The sequence below is a fragment of the Balaenoptera musculus genome, chromosome 18 (assembly GCF_009873245.2).
Source record: "Balaenoptera musculus isolate JJ_BM4_2016_0621 chromosome 18, mBalMus1.pri.v3, whole genome shotgun sequence".
In the NCBI taxonomy this organism is placed as follows: Eukaryota; Metazoa; Chordata; class Mammalia; order Artiodactyla; family Balaenopteridae; genus Balaenoptera; species Balaenoptera musculus.
Genome location: NC_045802.1, coordinates 15,775,328 through 15,791,139, shown reverse-complemented (window position 1 = coordinate 15,791,139; position 15,812 = coordinate 15,775,328). Strand labels below are relative to the sequence as shown.

At 38.9% G+C, this 15,812-nt stretch overlaps 1 protein-coding gene across 4 annotated transcripts in view; it reads left to right on the top strand.

Annotated features, from left to right (window-relative positions):
• The window catches only part of LOC118883973 (phosphatidylinositol 3,4,5-trisphosphate 3-phosphatase TPTE2-like), a 97,835-nt gene that overhangs the window by 77,945 nt on the left and 4,078 nt on the right, over positions 1-15,812 (top strand). For all 4 annotated transcript variants that reach the window (XM_036831166.1, XM_036831167.1, XM_036831165.1 and 1 more), the window contains 2 exons: positions 13,168-13,263; positions 14,561-14,631. In XM_036831166.1, coding sequence (XP_036687061.1) covers positions 13,168-13,263; positions 14,561-14,631 — 167 coding nt within the window. The remainder of the gene's footprint in view (positions 1-13,167; positions 13,264-14,560; positions 14,632-15,812) is intronic.

Genomic DNA, 15,812 nt, shown 5'->3' with positions numbered 1-15,812 from the left:
TCAAAATAGTTTTCAGGGGAAATAGTTTTCCAGAATATATTTTCAGTTCAGAGTGGTGCCTTGCCTTTCACTTTTCCACAGATGCCAAGCATGTTCCCAGGAATCTATCAGAGTTTTAAATTCATGTATCTGGTCACTTTTAGCCATATTCTCTTCTTCTTGGTCATTTTTGTTATATGGCACTGATTCTGAAATTTTAATGTGCATGAAAATCACCTAGAGACTGGTAAAGATGCAGATTCCTAAGTTATACCCCCAAAGTGTGATTCAGGAAATCTGGAAAGGGGCCCAGGAATCTCTAGACTTCGCAATGTCTCAGGTGATTCTAACTCAGATATCCTGTGGGACTGCACTGTGAGAGACAATGCAGGGGTGTATGGATTGGGGAGGAATCTCTTTGGGACCAAATAGTCAGTTTTCTTAAATGGTGAAGAAATGGTTAACACTACAAACCTTTCCTGGAGCAACAGGAAAGCTTCCTTCATGGGTGTAAGAAATATAAACTTTTAAGATTCTTTCTCAGGCTTTGGTCTCTAGTTCTCCTATTACCTCTCCTCTTCCTTCTTTTTACTCCCCTGACCCCCAGGAGGGGGCACTTCCCCCCAGGCCTCATCCCTGGCTTTCTGTTCTTATCTCCACACATACTCTATTCTTGGTTCTGCACATCCATTCCCCTACTTTAAACTATAATATCTTCTTTCATTCACTTGACACATATTTATGAGCCCCATACACGTGGTAGACGCAGGAGCTGCAATGTGGGCATTCCTTTTACCCCAGCAATTCAAACACAGTTGTCAATCCAATTTTATCCAATGAACTTTTCATCTGCTTCTGCAAATGGCACCAGCATTCTCTTACTCAGGCTTTCAAATTTGGTGTCATCTTTGATTCTCTCTTTGCCCGTGGCCCCCTAAATCCAGTTAGTCACCAATTCCTGCTGATGATAGCACTGGAATCTCTCTTCACTCGCTCCCTTCCTGTCTGTTCCCATTGCCACTACCTGGTCCAGGACCTCATTTGCTCATGCCTAGACTTCTACAATGGTCTCCTTACCTTTTCTGTCTCCTTATACAGGGCAGTATATAGGGTCCTGCAATATGCATCCTGAAATACTGCTCTCATTGTAAAAAGCTGTAGCTAGACCAGAAGACACACTGTGTACCCACGGTCAAAGCTAGTTAATATCTCTGGCTCAATATTCTTTTTTTTTCTGGCTGTGAGGCATGCGGGATCTTAGTTTCCCAACCAGGGATTGAACCCATGCCCCCTGCAGTGGAAGCGTGGAGTCTTAACCACTGGACTGCCAGGGAAGTCCTTTTGGCTCAATATTCTTATCTGTAAAATAAAGGTTACATCTCAAGTGTTGTGAGGATTGAATTAGGTAATATATGTGAAGTTGCTTTGTGAGTTATACATCACTAAATAAATGTTAGATGTGATAATTACCAGGCCAACTTTATCACCTAGGAAATGCTCCACTATAATCTTCAACAACTTCCTTCTTATTTTCCTGGGTCTTGAATTCTCAAGATATAGCCCTATCATACCTGAGCTTATTCACATTAGTAACACGGCCTGCTGTCTCCATGCCAGGTAGACTGGGTCCCCTGTGGCCCTTGGAACACAGCACTCTGATTTCTGCTTCCTGTTTTTGCTGGTCTTTCCCCTCCTCCAGCCCTGCCCTGTCAGTGCCCTGTCTGAACTGGATTCTCTTTACAGAGCTCCTCTTTTTTAAAAATTGAAGTATAATTGACATACAATATTATATTAGTTTCAGGTGTACAACATAGTGATTTGACATTTATATACATTGTGAGATGATCACCGTAAGTTTAGTTACCATTTGTCACCATTTAAAGTTATTACAACGTTATTGACTATATTCCCTATTCTGTATATTACATCCCCATGACTTATTTATTTTATAACTGGAAGTTTGTGCCTCTTAATCCCCTTCACCTATTTCACCCATCCTCCTATCCCCTGCCAACCACCAGTTTGTTCTTTGTATCTATGAGCCTGCTTCTGTTTTGTTATGTTCATTTGTTTTTTAGATTCCACATGTAAGTGAAATCATGCAGTATTTGTCTTTCTTTGACTTAATTCACTTAGCATAATACCTTCTAAGTCCATCCATGTTGTCACAAATGAAAGATTTCATTCTTGTTCTGGATAATATTCATATATACATACATGTGCATATATATATACCTCACACTTTCTTTATTGATGGATACTTAGGTTGCTTCCGTATCTTGGCTATTGTAAATAATGCTACAGTGAACATAGGGGTGCATATATCTTTTCGAATTAGCGTTGTTGTTGATTTTTTTTTTTTTGGATAAATACCCAGAAGTGGAATTGTTCAATCATGTGGTAGTTCTATTTTTAATTTTTTGAGGAACCTCCATGCTGTTTTCCATAGTGGCTGCACCAATTTACATTCCCACCAACAGTGAAAGAGGGTTTCTTTTTTTCCACACCTTCACCAACGTTATTTTTTGTCCTTTTGATAATAGTCATTCTGACCGGTATGAGGTGATGTTCCGGTTTTGAATTGCATTTCCCTGATGATTAGTAATGTTGAGCATTTTTTCATGTGCCTGTTGGCTGTCTGTATGTCTTCTTTAGAAAAATGTCTGTTCTAGGTCCTCTGCCCATTTTTCAATTGGATGTTTCTTTTTTTGATGTTTCTTTTTTAAGTTGTATGAGTTATTTTTATATTCTGGATATTAACCTCTATTGGATACATAATTTACAAGTATCTTCTCCCATTCAATAGATTATCTTTCCATTTTATTGCAGGATTCCTTCACTGTGCAAAAGCATTTTAGTTTGATGTAGTCCCACTTGTTTATTTTTGCTTTTGTTGTCCTTGCCTGAGGAGACGGATCCATAAAGGTATCGTTAAGATCAAAGTCAAAGAGCTGACTGCCTATGCTTTCTTCTAGAAGTTTTACGGTTTCAGATCTTACATTCAAATTTTTAATCCATTTTAACTTTATTGTCATATATCGTATAAGGTAGTGGTCCAGATTCATTCTTTTGCATGTAACTGTCCAGTTTTTCCAACATTGCTTATTGAAGAGACTGTCTTTTCCACTTTGTATATTCTTATTTTCTCTGTTGTAGATTAATTGACCATAAGTGTGTGGATTTATTTCTGGCCTCTCTATTCTGTTCCATTGATCTATGTTTCTGTTTTTGTTCCAGTAACATACTGTTTTGAATACTATAACTCTGTGATACAGTTTGAAGTCAGAAAAACTGATACCTCCAGTTTTGTTCTTTTAAAGATTACTTTGGCTATTTGGGGTCTTTTGTGGTTCCACACAAATTTTAGGATTCTAGTTCTGTGAAATATGCTATTGGTATTTCGATAGGGATTACATTGAATTTGTATATTGCTTTGGGTAGTAGCATGGACATTTTAACAATATGAATTCTTCCAATCCATGAGCACAGTATACCTTTCCATTTAATTGTATCACGTTTACCTCATTCATCAATGTATTATAGTTTTCAGAGTGCAGGTCTTTCACTTTCTTCGTTAAACTTATTCGTAAGTATTTTATTCTTTTTGATGCAATTTTAAATGGGAGTTTCTTAATTTATCTTTCTGATAGTTCATTATTAGTGTATTGAAATGCAACAGATTTCTATACATTAATTTTGTATCCTGCAACTTCACTGAATTCATTTATTTGAATAGTTTTTTGGTGGAGTCTTTAGCATCTCCTATATGTAGTACCATGTCATCAGCAAACAGTGGCAGTTTTACTTCTTCCTTTCCAATTTAGATGTGTTTTATTTCTTTTTACTGTCTAATTGCTGGGGCTAGGACTTCTAATACTTGGTTGAATAAAAGCAGCAAGAGTAGGCATCCTTGTCTTGTTCCTGATCTTAAGGAAAAGTTTTCAACTTTTCAACACTGAGTATGATATTAGCTGTGGGTTTATTACATATGGTCTTTTTATCTTGTTGAGGTATGTTTCCTCTATACCCACTTTGCTGGGAGTTTTTTTTTTTTATTATTATAAATGGGTATTAAATTTTGTCAAATGCTTTTTCTGTATCTATGGAGATGATCATGATTTTTATCCTTTGTTAACATGGTGTATCACATTAATTTCATTTGCAGATGTTGAACCATCTTTGCATCCCCAAAATAAATCCCACTTGGTCTGGTGTATGATTTTTTTAATGTATTGTTGAATTTGGTTTGTTAATGTTTCACTGAAGATTTTTGCATCTATGTTCATCCAGGATATTGGCCTGTAATTTTCTTTTTTTGCAGTGTCTTTGTCTGGTTTTGGTATCAAGGTAATGCTGGCCTCATGGAATGAGTCTGGAATATTTTGATGAAGGACAGGTATTTACTTTTCTTTAAATGTTTGTTAGAATTCACCTGTGAACCTCTCTGGTCCTGGACTTTTGTTTATTGGGAGTTTTTTGATTACTGATTCAATATCATTATTAGAAATCTACCTATTTGGATTTTCTATTTCTTCCTGATTGTTTTGGAAGATTGTGTGTTTCTAGGAGTTTATCTATTTCTCCTAAGTTTTCCAATCTGTTGCTGTAGTTTCATATGATCCTTTGTATTTCTATGGTATCAGTTGTAACTTCTCTTTCATTTCTGATTCTATTCATTTGGGCCCTCTCCCTTTTTTTTCTTGATGAGTCTGGATAAAGGTTTGTCAGTTTTGTTTATCTTTTCAAAGAACCAGTTCTTAGTTTAACTGATCTTTTCTATGTTTAAAAAATCTCTATTTCTGTTCTGATCTTCACGATTTTTTCCATTCTACCAACTTTGGACTTTGTTTGTTCTTTTTCTACTTCCTTCAGTGCTAAGGTTAGATTGAGATTTTACTTGTTTCTTGAGTTTGGTCTGTATTGCTATGAACTTGCTTTTTAGAACTCCTTTTGCTGTGTCCCAGAGATTTTGGAATGTTGTGTTTCCATTTTTATTTGTCTTAAGGTATTTTAAAAATTTTCTCTTTGATTTCTTCAGTGACCCATTGGATTGTTTAGTAGCATGTTGTTTAGTCTCCACTTTTTTGTGTTTTTTTTTTTTTCTGGTTTTCTTCTTATAGTCAATTTCAAGTTTGGTATTGTTGTGGTCAGAAAAGATGCTTGGTATGATTTTAATCTTAACTTTATTTAGACTTGTTTTGTGGCCTAACATGTGATCTATCCTGAAGAGTGTTCCATGTACACTTAAAAAGAATGTATATTCTGCTGTTTGGGGTAGAATGTTTTTTATATATCTATTAAGTTCATTTGGCCTAACGTGTCATTTAAAGCCAGTTTCCTTATTGATTTTCTGCCTGGATGATCTGTTCATTGCTGTAAGTGGGGTGTTAAAGTCCATACTATTATTGTATTACTGTCAGTTTCTTTTATGTGTGTTAATATTAGCTTTACCTATTTAGGTATGCCTATGTTGAGTGCATAAATATCTACAAGTGTTATATACTCTTGTTGGATTGAACCCTTTATCATTATGTAATTTTTTTTTTTTTTGGTCTCTTGTTACAGCCTTTGTTTTTTCTTTTTTTAATACATTTATTTTATTTATTTATTTTTGGCTGCATTGGGTCTTCGTTACTGTGCACGGGGTTTTCTCTAGTTGCAGCGAGTGGGGGCTACTCTTCGTTGCAGTGTGTGTGGGCTTCTCATTGTGGTGGCTTCTCTTGTTGTGGAGCACAGGCTCTAGGCACGTGGGCTTCAGTAGCTGTGGCACGTGGGATCAGTAGTTGTGGCTTGTGGGCTCAGTAGTTGTGGCTTGCGGGCTCTAGAGCGCAAGCTCAGTAGTTGTGGCACATGGGCTTAGCTGCTCCACGGCATGTGGGATCTTCCCAGACCAGGGCTTGAACCCGTGTCCCCTGCATTGGCAGGCAGATTCTTAACCACTGTGCCACCAGGAAACTCCCACAGCCTTTGTTTTTAAAAATTGGTTTTATTTGGGGGGATTGTTAAAATTGAATTATAGTTGATGGACAATATTATATAAGTTACAGATGGACAACATAGTGATTCACAATTTTTAAAGGTTATACTACATTCACAGTTATTATAAAATATTGGCTATATTCCCTGTGTTATACAATATATCCTTGTAGCTTATTTATTTTATACATAATTTGTACCTCTTAGTCCCCTACCGCTATCTTGCCCCTCCCCCCTTCCATCTCCCCACTGGGAACCACTAGTTTGTTTTATATCTGTGAGTCTGTTTCTTTTGTTATATTCCCTAGTTTGTTTTATTTTTTATATTCCACATATAAAGGATACCATACAGTATTTGTCTTACTCTGACTTATTTCACTTAGCATAATACCCTCAAAGTCCATCCATGTTGTTGCAAATAGCAAATTGTTCTTTTTTATGGCTGAGTAGTATTCCACTGTGATATGTGTGTGTGTGTGTGTGTGTGTGTGTATATATATATATAATTTATGTTTATATATCACACAGTGGAATACTACTCATATGCCACATCTTCTTTATCCATTCATCTGTTGATGGACATTTAGGTTGCTTCCATATCTTGGCAATTGTAAATAATGCTGCTATAAACATTGGAGTGCATGTATCTTTTTGAATTAGTGGGGTTTTTTTCTGTATACATACCCAGGAGTGGATTGCTTGGTCACATGATAGTTCTATTTTTTGGTTTTTTGAGAAGCCTCCATACTGTTTGCCACAGTCACTGCACCAATTTACTTTCCCACCAACAGTGTATGAAGGGTCCCTTTTCTCCACATCCTTGCCAACATTGGTTGTCTTTTTTTTTTTTTTCTTTTTAACCTTTATTGGAGTATAATTGCTTCACAATACTGTGTTAGTTTCTGTTGCACAACAAAGCAAATCAGCCATATGCATACACGTCCCCATATCCCCTCCTTCTTGAGCCTCCCTCCCACCCTCCCTATCCCACCCCTCTAGGTCATCGCAAAGTACCGAGCCGATATCCCTGTGCTATGCTGCTCCTTCCCACCGGCCAACTATTTTACATTCAGTAGTGTATATATGTCGATGCTACTCTCACTTCGCCCCAGCTTTGCCCTCCCACCCCATGTTCTCAAGTCCATTTTCTATGTCTACCTCTTTATTCCTGCCCTGCAACTAGGTTCATCAGTACCATATATATATTTTTTTAGATTCCATATATATGTGTTAGCATACGGTATTTGTTTTTCTCTTTCTGACTTACTTCACTCTGTACGACAGACTCTAGGTCCATCCACCTCACTACAAATAACTCAATTTCATTTCTGTTTATGACTGAGTAATATTCCATTGTATATATGTGCCACATCTTCTTTATCCATTCATCTGTCAATGGACATTTAGGTTGGTTCCATGTCCTGGCTATTGTAAATAGTGCTGCAATGAACATTGTGGTACATGTCTTTTTTTTTTTTTTTTTGGCTGTGTTGGGTCTTTGTTGCTGCACATGGGCTTTCTCTAGTTGTGGTGAGCAGGGGCTACTCTTCGTTGTGGTGCACGGGCTCTCTTTGCAGTGGCTTCTCTTGTTGCAGAGCATGGGCTCTAGGCGCCTGGGCTTCAGGAGTTGTGGCTCGTGGGCTCTGGAGCACAGGCTCAGTAGTTGTGGAGCACGAACTTAGTTGCTCCGTGGCATGTGGGAACTTTCCGGACCAGGGCTCGAACCCATGTCCCCTGCATTGGCAGGCGGATTCTTAACCACTGCGCCACCAGGGAAGCCCCATGTCTCTTTTTGAATTATGGTTTTCTCAGGGTATATGCCCAGTAGTGGGATAGCTGGGTCATATGGTAGTTCTATTTTTAGTTTTTTAAGGAACCTCCATACTGTTTTCCATAGTGGTTGTATCAATTTACATTCCCACCAACAGTGCAGGAGGGTTCCCTTTTCACCACACCCTTTCCAGCATTTATTGTTTCTAGATTTTTTGATAATGGCCATTCTGACTGGCAGGAGGTGATACCTAATTGTAGTTTTGATTTGCATCTCTCTAATGATTAGTGATGTTGAGCATCTTTTCATATGCCTCTTGGCTATCTGTATGTCCTTCTTGTGAAATGTCTATTTAGGTCATCCACCCATTTTTTAACTGGATTGTTTGTTTTTTTGATATTGAGCTCCTTGAGCTGTTTGTATATTTTGGAGATTAATCCTTTGTCCGTTGTTTCATTTGCAAATATTTTCTCCCATTCTGAGGGTTGTCTTTTCATCTTGTTTATGGTTTCCTTTGCTGTGCAAAAGCTTTTAAGTTTAAGTCCCATTTGTTTATTTTTGTTTTTATTTCCGTTACTCTAAGAGATGGGTCAAAAAAGATCTTGCTGTGGTTTATGTCAAAGAGTGTTTTTCCTATGTTTTCCTCTAAGAGTTTATAGTGTCTGGTCTTACATTTAAGTCTTTAATCCATTTGGAGTTTATTTTTGTGTATGGTGTTAGGTAGTGTTCTAATTTCATTCTTTTATATGTAGCTGTCCAGTTTTCCCAGCACCACTTATTGAAGAGGCTTGTCTTCTTTTTGATGATAGCCATTCTGACAGGTTTGAGGTGATATCTCATTGTGGTTTTAATTTGCATTTATCTGATGATTAACAGTGTTAAGCATCTTTTCACGTGCCTGTTGGCCATCTGCACGTGCTCTCTGGAAAACTCTCTATTCAGGTCTTCTGCCCATTTTTTAAAAAATTTTATTTATTTATTTATTTTTGGTTGTGTTGGCTTTTCGCTTCTGTGCGAGGGCTTTCTCTAGTTGTGGCAAGCGGGGGTCACTCTTCATCACGGTGCGCGGGCCTCTCACTATCGCGGCCTCTCTTGTTGCAGAGCACAGGCTCCAGACGCGCAGGCTCAGTAGTTGTGGCTCACGGGCCTAGTTGCTCCGCGGCATGTGGGATCTTCCCAGACCAGGGCTCGAACCCGTGTCCCCTGCATTGGCAGGCAGATTCTCAACCACTGCGCCACCAGGGAAGCCCCTGCCCATTTTTTAATTGCCTTTTTTTTTTTTTTTTAAATGTTGAGTTGTAGGAGCTGCTTATATATTTTGGATATTAACCCCTTATCAGTCATGTCATTTACAAATATTTTTCCCCATTCAGTAGGTTGTCTCTTCATTTTGTCAATGGTTTCCATTGCTATGCAAAAGCTTATACGCTTAATTAGGTCCCATTTATTTATTTTTGCTTTTGTTTCCTTTGATTTAGGAGACAGATCCAAAGAATTATTGCTATAATTTACATCAAAGAGTGTTCTGCCTATGTTTTCCTCTAGGAGTTTTATAGTATCCAGTCTTACATTTAGGTCTTTAATCCATTTTGAGTTTTTGTACATGGTGTTAGAGAATGTTCTTTTACATGTAGCTGTCCTACAGCCTTTGTTTTAAAGTCTATTTTGTATAATGTAAGTATTGCTACCCCAAATTTTTGTTTCTATTTGCATGGAATATCTTTTTGTATCCCTTCACTTTCAGTCTGTGTGTGTCTTTAGATCTGAAGTGAATCTCTTGTAGGCAGCATATAGATGGGTCTTGTTTTTTTTTTTAATCCATCAGTCACCCTATGTCTTTTGATTGAAGAATTTACATTTAAAGTGATAATTGATAGGTTGTACTAAATACCATTTTGTTAATTATTTCCTGGTTGTTTTTGCAGTTCTTCTATGCTCCTTCTTCTCTTGCTCTCTTCTTTTGGAATTTGATGCCTTTCTTTAGCATTATGTTTGAATTCCTTTTTCTAATTTTTCTCAATATTAGGTTTTTGGTTTGTGGTTAATTTAAGGTTCGTGTATAGAAGCCTATGTGTATAGCAGTCTATTTTAAGTTGATTACTTAAGTTCAAATCATTCTAAAAACACTACATTTTTACTCCCCCCACTCCACATTTTATGTTTTTGATACATTTTACATCTTTTGATTTTGTATACCTACTAATTATTGTAGTTGTAGTTGATTTTACAACTTTTCTCTTTAAACCTTATATAACCTTTGTAAGTGGTTGATCCACTGCCTTTACTATACGTTTGCTTTTACTAGGGAGATTTTTCCTTTTACATATTTTCTGATTTTTAGTAATGGCCTTTTTTTTTTGCTTAAAGAAGTCCTTTTAACATTTCTTGTACGACTGGTTCAGTGATGAAGTCCTGTAGATTCTGCTTGTCAGGGAAACTTTATTGCTCCTTCAATTCTGAACAATAACCTTGCCAGATAGAGTATTCTTGTGGTTATAAGTTTTTCCCTCTCAGTACTTTGAATACATTGTGCCACTCACTTATGGCCTGTAAAGTTTCTGCTGAAAAATCAGCTGACAGTCTTATGGGGATTCCCTTGTACATAACTAGTTGTTTTTCCATTCTTTTGCACCTAATATGCTCTTGATTCCATCTACTGTATTGTTCCTTTCAGTTATTGTATTCTTCAGCTCTGATTGGTTCTTTTTTTTATCTCTTTGTTTAAGTTCTCACTGTGTTCATTCTTCTTCCAAGTCTGGTGAGTATCTTTATGGGTATTACTTTGAACACTTTACCAGGTTGATTACTTATGTCCATTTCGTTGGTTCTTTTCCTGAAGTTTTGTCTTGTTCTTTCATTTGGAGCATATTCCTGTCTCCTCATTTGTTTCTGTGTATTAGGTAGATTAGCTACATCTTCTGGTTTTGAAGAAGTGGCCTTATGTAGAAGGTTTCCTGTAGGGCCCAGGAGAGCAATCTCTGCTAGTCACCAGAGCCAGGGATGTTTTCTTTGTGGGCTGCACGTGCCCCTCCTGTTGTACGGTGCCACAGTTGCTGCAGTCACACTAGTGGAAGGGGCTGGCCCCCAAGCCAGCTGCCTGTGTGGCCTGGCCACAGCTGCTGCGCATTCACTGGTGGGCAAGGCTGGCCCCAGTGTGGCTGGCTGTGGGGCCCAACCACAACAGTTGTAGGTACAATTGTGAGTGGGGTTGGCCGCCAGGGTGGGAGCTTCTTTGGGCTCCCACCCTGGGAGGAGGGAGACTATAACCAGCCAAGGACCCCCACTGGACATGGCAGGGTGGCTGCCAGCTGGGAGGAGCTGCTTTGGGCAGGGCAGGTCTGCAGGGGAATGCTGGGGTCGGGGTGAGCAGTGTTAGCAAGGTAGATGGCAAATGTTTTGAAATGGCACCTGCCAGCACTGGGCCAGCCTAGGTAGAGTGAGAATTTTTTTAAATGATGCCCGCCAGCACTTTGTTCCCCAGAGGCAGTTTCTTCCCCCCTTTGGCACTCACCCTAAAGTTAGTTAATGAATGTACTTCACATATAGCCTGGGCACTTTGCAAAGTGCTGCCTCTGTCCTGGGACTCAAAGTGAGTGAATTTGTGCATGTGCCCTTTAAGAGCAGAGTCTTGGTTTCTTACAGCTCTCCTGCTCTCCTGGATACAAGCCCTGCTGGTTTTCAAAACCAGATGTTGTTATGGGGGCTCATCTTCCTGGTGCAGGTCCCCAGGGCTGGGGTGCCTGATGTGGGGCTCGAACCCCTCTCTCCTTAGGGAGAACCTCTGTGTTTGTGAGGTCCCCTCCCATTTGTGGGTAGCCATGTTGGGGGTATGGGTCCTGATGAGACCACATCTCTGCCCTCCTACCTGTCTCAATGTGTTTTTTCTTTTATATCCTTAGTTGTAGGAGAGCTGTTCTGCTAGTCTTCAGGTCATTCTCAGAGAGAGTTGTTGCACACATAGTTGTAGTTGTGGAGTGTCCGTGGGAGCATCTTCCTACTCCACCATCTTGATCCCACCTCAGTGCTCCTCTTCATTTATACAAATCCTTCCATGCCCATCTCAGTTTCTACCTCCTTGGTGACACTTTCTCATTCTACGTCTCCTGTTAGCCTTCCTGAAGCACACAACGGCACCCTTAGTCTTCATCATACAGCTTAACACGTAGTTCTATGCTATTCTGCTATTGTTCCTGATGTGTTTCACTCCCTGAAGCATCAACGGTGTCTTCACTTTCTTTTGTATTTTTCACAGGGCCTAGCATAGACCTTTCTCACTGTGGGTGTCATTATCATACAAGGGTGTATCAGTAACAATCAGTATAGCTTCAAAGTCGTTCATTGCAGAAACTTGGCCTACCTTTGGTCACTCCATCCAGCAGTCTGCTACAGACAAGGCCTATGATCCCATCAGCAAACACATTTTTGATAAAATGTGAGCAACTAGGCATTGCTTTTTCTTTTTTTTTAAATTTATTTTTATTTATTTTTGGCTGTGTTGGGTCTTCGTTTCTGTGCGAGGGCTTTCTCTAGTTGCGGCAAGTGGGGGCCACTCTTCATCGCGGTGCGCGGGCCTCTCACTATCGCGGCCTCTCTTGTTGCAGAGCACAGGCTCCAGACATGCAGGCTCAGTAGTTGTGGCTCACGGGCCTAGCTGCTCCGCGGCATGTGGGATCTTCCCAGACCAGGGCTCGAACCCGTGTCCCCTGTATTGGCAGGCAGATTCTCAACCACTGCGCCACCAGGGAAGCCCTTAGGCATTGCTTTTTCTTTTTTTTTTTTTTTTAATTAATTAATTTATTTATTTATTTTTGGCTGTGTTGGGTCTTAGTTTCTGTGCGAGGGCTTTCTCTAGTTGCGGCGAGCAGGGGCCACTCTTCATCGCGGTGCCCGGGCCTCTCACTGTTGTGGCCTCTCCCGTTGCGGAGCACAGGCTCCAGACGCACAGGCTCAGTAGTTGTGGCTCACAGGCTTAGTTGCTCCGCGGCATGTGGGATCTTCCCAGACCAGGGCTCGAACCCGTGTCCCCTGCATTGGCAGGCAGATTCTTAACCACTGCGCCACCAGGGAAGCCCTTAGGCATTGCTTTTTAAATATGCATACTAGCTTTAAAATTGAGCTTCTTATGTATTCCCAACATATGAAAATTAGGTGACACGCATTCAACACTAATGTTTACTTGGTTAAAGTCTACTAGAAAATTGAATACTTTGCTTTTCAAGTGTTCCAACATAACCCTCAACCACGATGGCCTGTTAAAAATGTTAACAACAGTATTGCAACTTTATAGAAATAAATATTAACATTTATACATGTAGTCATTGGGCTATGAGACCAAGAGTACTTGATTAAATATAAGAAGCCTCAGTAAGTGAACATGAACTTCACTGTTGTCTCATTATCAGTTAGGTTTATAATTCTGAATACCATGTGTTCATCCACAGATAGTTCATGATGCTGAAACAGACAGAGTAATAATTAATCTATCCAACTGTCCACCTCTGTATGATGAGGTGAAAGTGAAATTTCTCTCTTCTTCGGTGAGTAATCAAGAAACAATCTATGCTGCTAATCTTGTCTAGTCTTCTGAATGATTCTGGTTTGGGATTTCCTTTGCTACAGTTCCCTACAAGGGAGATGATAGGAGATGTCAACCCCTAGTCAGGGATGGGGAGACAAAACAAGTCAGATTTCTATATCAAATTTTTTTTAAAAAAAGAAAATATGTAATTAAATATATTTTTGCTCATTTGTTTTCTAAATTGTATACAATTTGCATGTATTAATTTTCAAATAAGAAAAAAATACAAAAACCCGGATGTTAAAAAAAAAAAAAAACCCAAGGTATAAACTACATAGCAGTGATCATATTTTTGGTTTGTATCTTTAAAACACATTGCTCCCCATAACTTATATGTTAAAGTGAGGGAGATTTTGCTTTCCTCTCAATTGATGTATAATTCATTTAAAATAGTATATTTAATCCAATATTTATGAAAAATAAGAATATCTGCCATTGTCATTACAGTGTAATTTATGCTGACCAGTTATCAAATGTATGTCTGATTATTCTGTATATAGCAAATTTCTAAGCCCCAGTAGTTTCATTTTCCTATTAAATCATCAACCAGAACTGCCAACACGTAACTGTGTTTGCTCAATTTAAAGCTTATTTCCTGTGCCCGCCTGCATCCCCTGCTAGCTCCCTGTTGGTGGGTAATTTACTAAGTTTGAAATGGTACATGTGTTGAAGCAAGTGGCCAGGATAGCTCCCCATGAATAACGGAGCCAGTCTGAATTCTCTTAATCAGTGGTCTCTAAGCAGAAGCACTGGGGTAGGGACACTAGCCAAGGGCATGTTGGTGATATCTGGCCTGTGTGATTGTCAAGGGTCATGAGATGAAAGCACTTTCAGGAATCTTAGATATTTCTATCATCATCAATCGTGGTTAATTATCCAATGTAGCTGCTCCTTGTAGGAACGGATGATATATTGGGGCAGAAATAGACATAGGTCCTTAGTAGATTCTGTTTAGCACTGTCCAAACCAGATTAAAAGACCAGTGTCTAAATTTATAAATATCTATCATAGAGAAAATACACATCCTTGAAAATTTTGTTAGAAATGGCGAGAAAGGAACAGCAATCTCTCAAAGTCTCTGTCTTGGTGTCTTGAGTATAATGTTGACGGTAAGTCCTGCATATTCAATAGCTACAGTTATTTGATGAACGTACAGATTAATAAAGGAAGGAATTTTAATCCCTTTGGAAAGATTATTTTTCACAGTAAAATGGATACTAAGAACTAATTGTTTGTTTTTAACCATGTCTTTTTAGGACCTTCCTAAATACTATGATGACTGTCCATTTTTCTTTTGGTTCCATACATCTTTTATACAGAATAACAGGTATGGCTATGGTATAATCCAGTAGAAACAGCTTAGTCTCGAATGTCTATGTAAGAGGTAATGACAAGTCTTTTGCTAACTGCCATAAGCCCAATTTATAGAAACCAAAAAATCCTTGAGTCACCTTTCTTCATTGCCTTCCTTATTGTGATCTGGTTATTTAAAAAATATGGCTCTTTTTTTTTTTTTAACATCTTCATTGGAGTATAATTGTTTTACAATGTTGTGTTTCTGTTGTACAACAAAGTGAATCAGCCATATGCATACGTATGTCCCCATATTCCCTCCCTCTTGCGTCTCCCTCCCACCCTCCCCATCCCACCCCTCTAGGTGGTCACAAAGCACCGAGCTGATCTCCCTGTGCTATGCGGTTGCTTCCCACTAGCTAGCTATTTTACATCTGGTAGTGTATATATGTCCATGCCACTCTCTCACTTCTTCCCAGCTTACCCTTCCCCCTCCCCATGTCCTCAAGTCCATTCTCTATGTCTGTGTCTTTATTCCTGCCCTGTCCCTAGGTTCTTCATGACCTTTTTTTCTTCTTCTTAGATTCCAAATCTATGTGTTAGCATACAGCATTTGTTTTTCTCTTTCTGACTTACTTCACTCTGTATGACAGACTCTAGGTCCATCCACCTCACTACAAATAACTCAATTTCGTTTCTTTTTATGGCTGAGTAATATTCCATTGTATGTATGTGCCACATCTTCTTTATCCATTCATCTGTTGATGGACACTTAGGTCGGTTCCATGTCCTGGCTATTGTAAATAGTGCTGCAATGAACATTGTGGTACATGACTCTTTTTGAATTATGGTTTTCTCAGGGTATATGCCCAGTAGTGGGATTGCTGGGCCATATAGTAGTTCTATTTTTAGTTTTTTAAGGAACCTCCATACTGTTCTCCATAGTGGCTGTATCAATTTACATTCCCACCAACAGTGCAAGAGTGTTCCCTTTCCTCCACACCCTCTCCAGCATTTATTGTTTGTAGATTTTTTGATGATGGCCATTCTGACTGGTGTGAGGTGATAACTCACTGTAGTTTTGATTTGCATTTCTCTAATGATTAGTGATGCTAAGCATTCTTTCATGTGTTTGTTGGCAATCTGTATATCTTCTTTGGAGAAATCTCTTTTTAGGTCTTCTGTGCATTTTTGGATTGGGTTGTTTTTTTGATA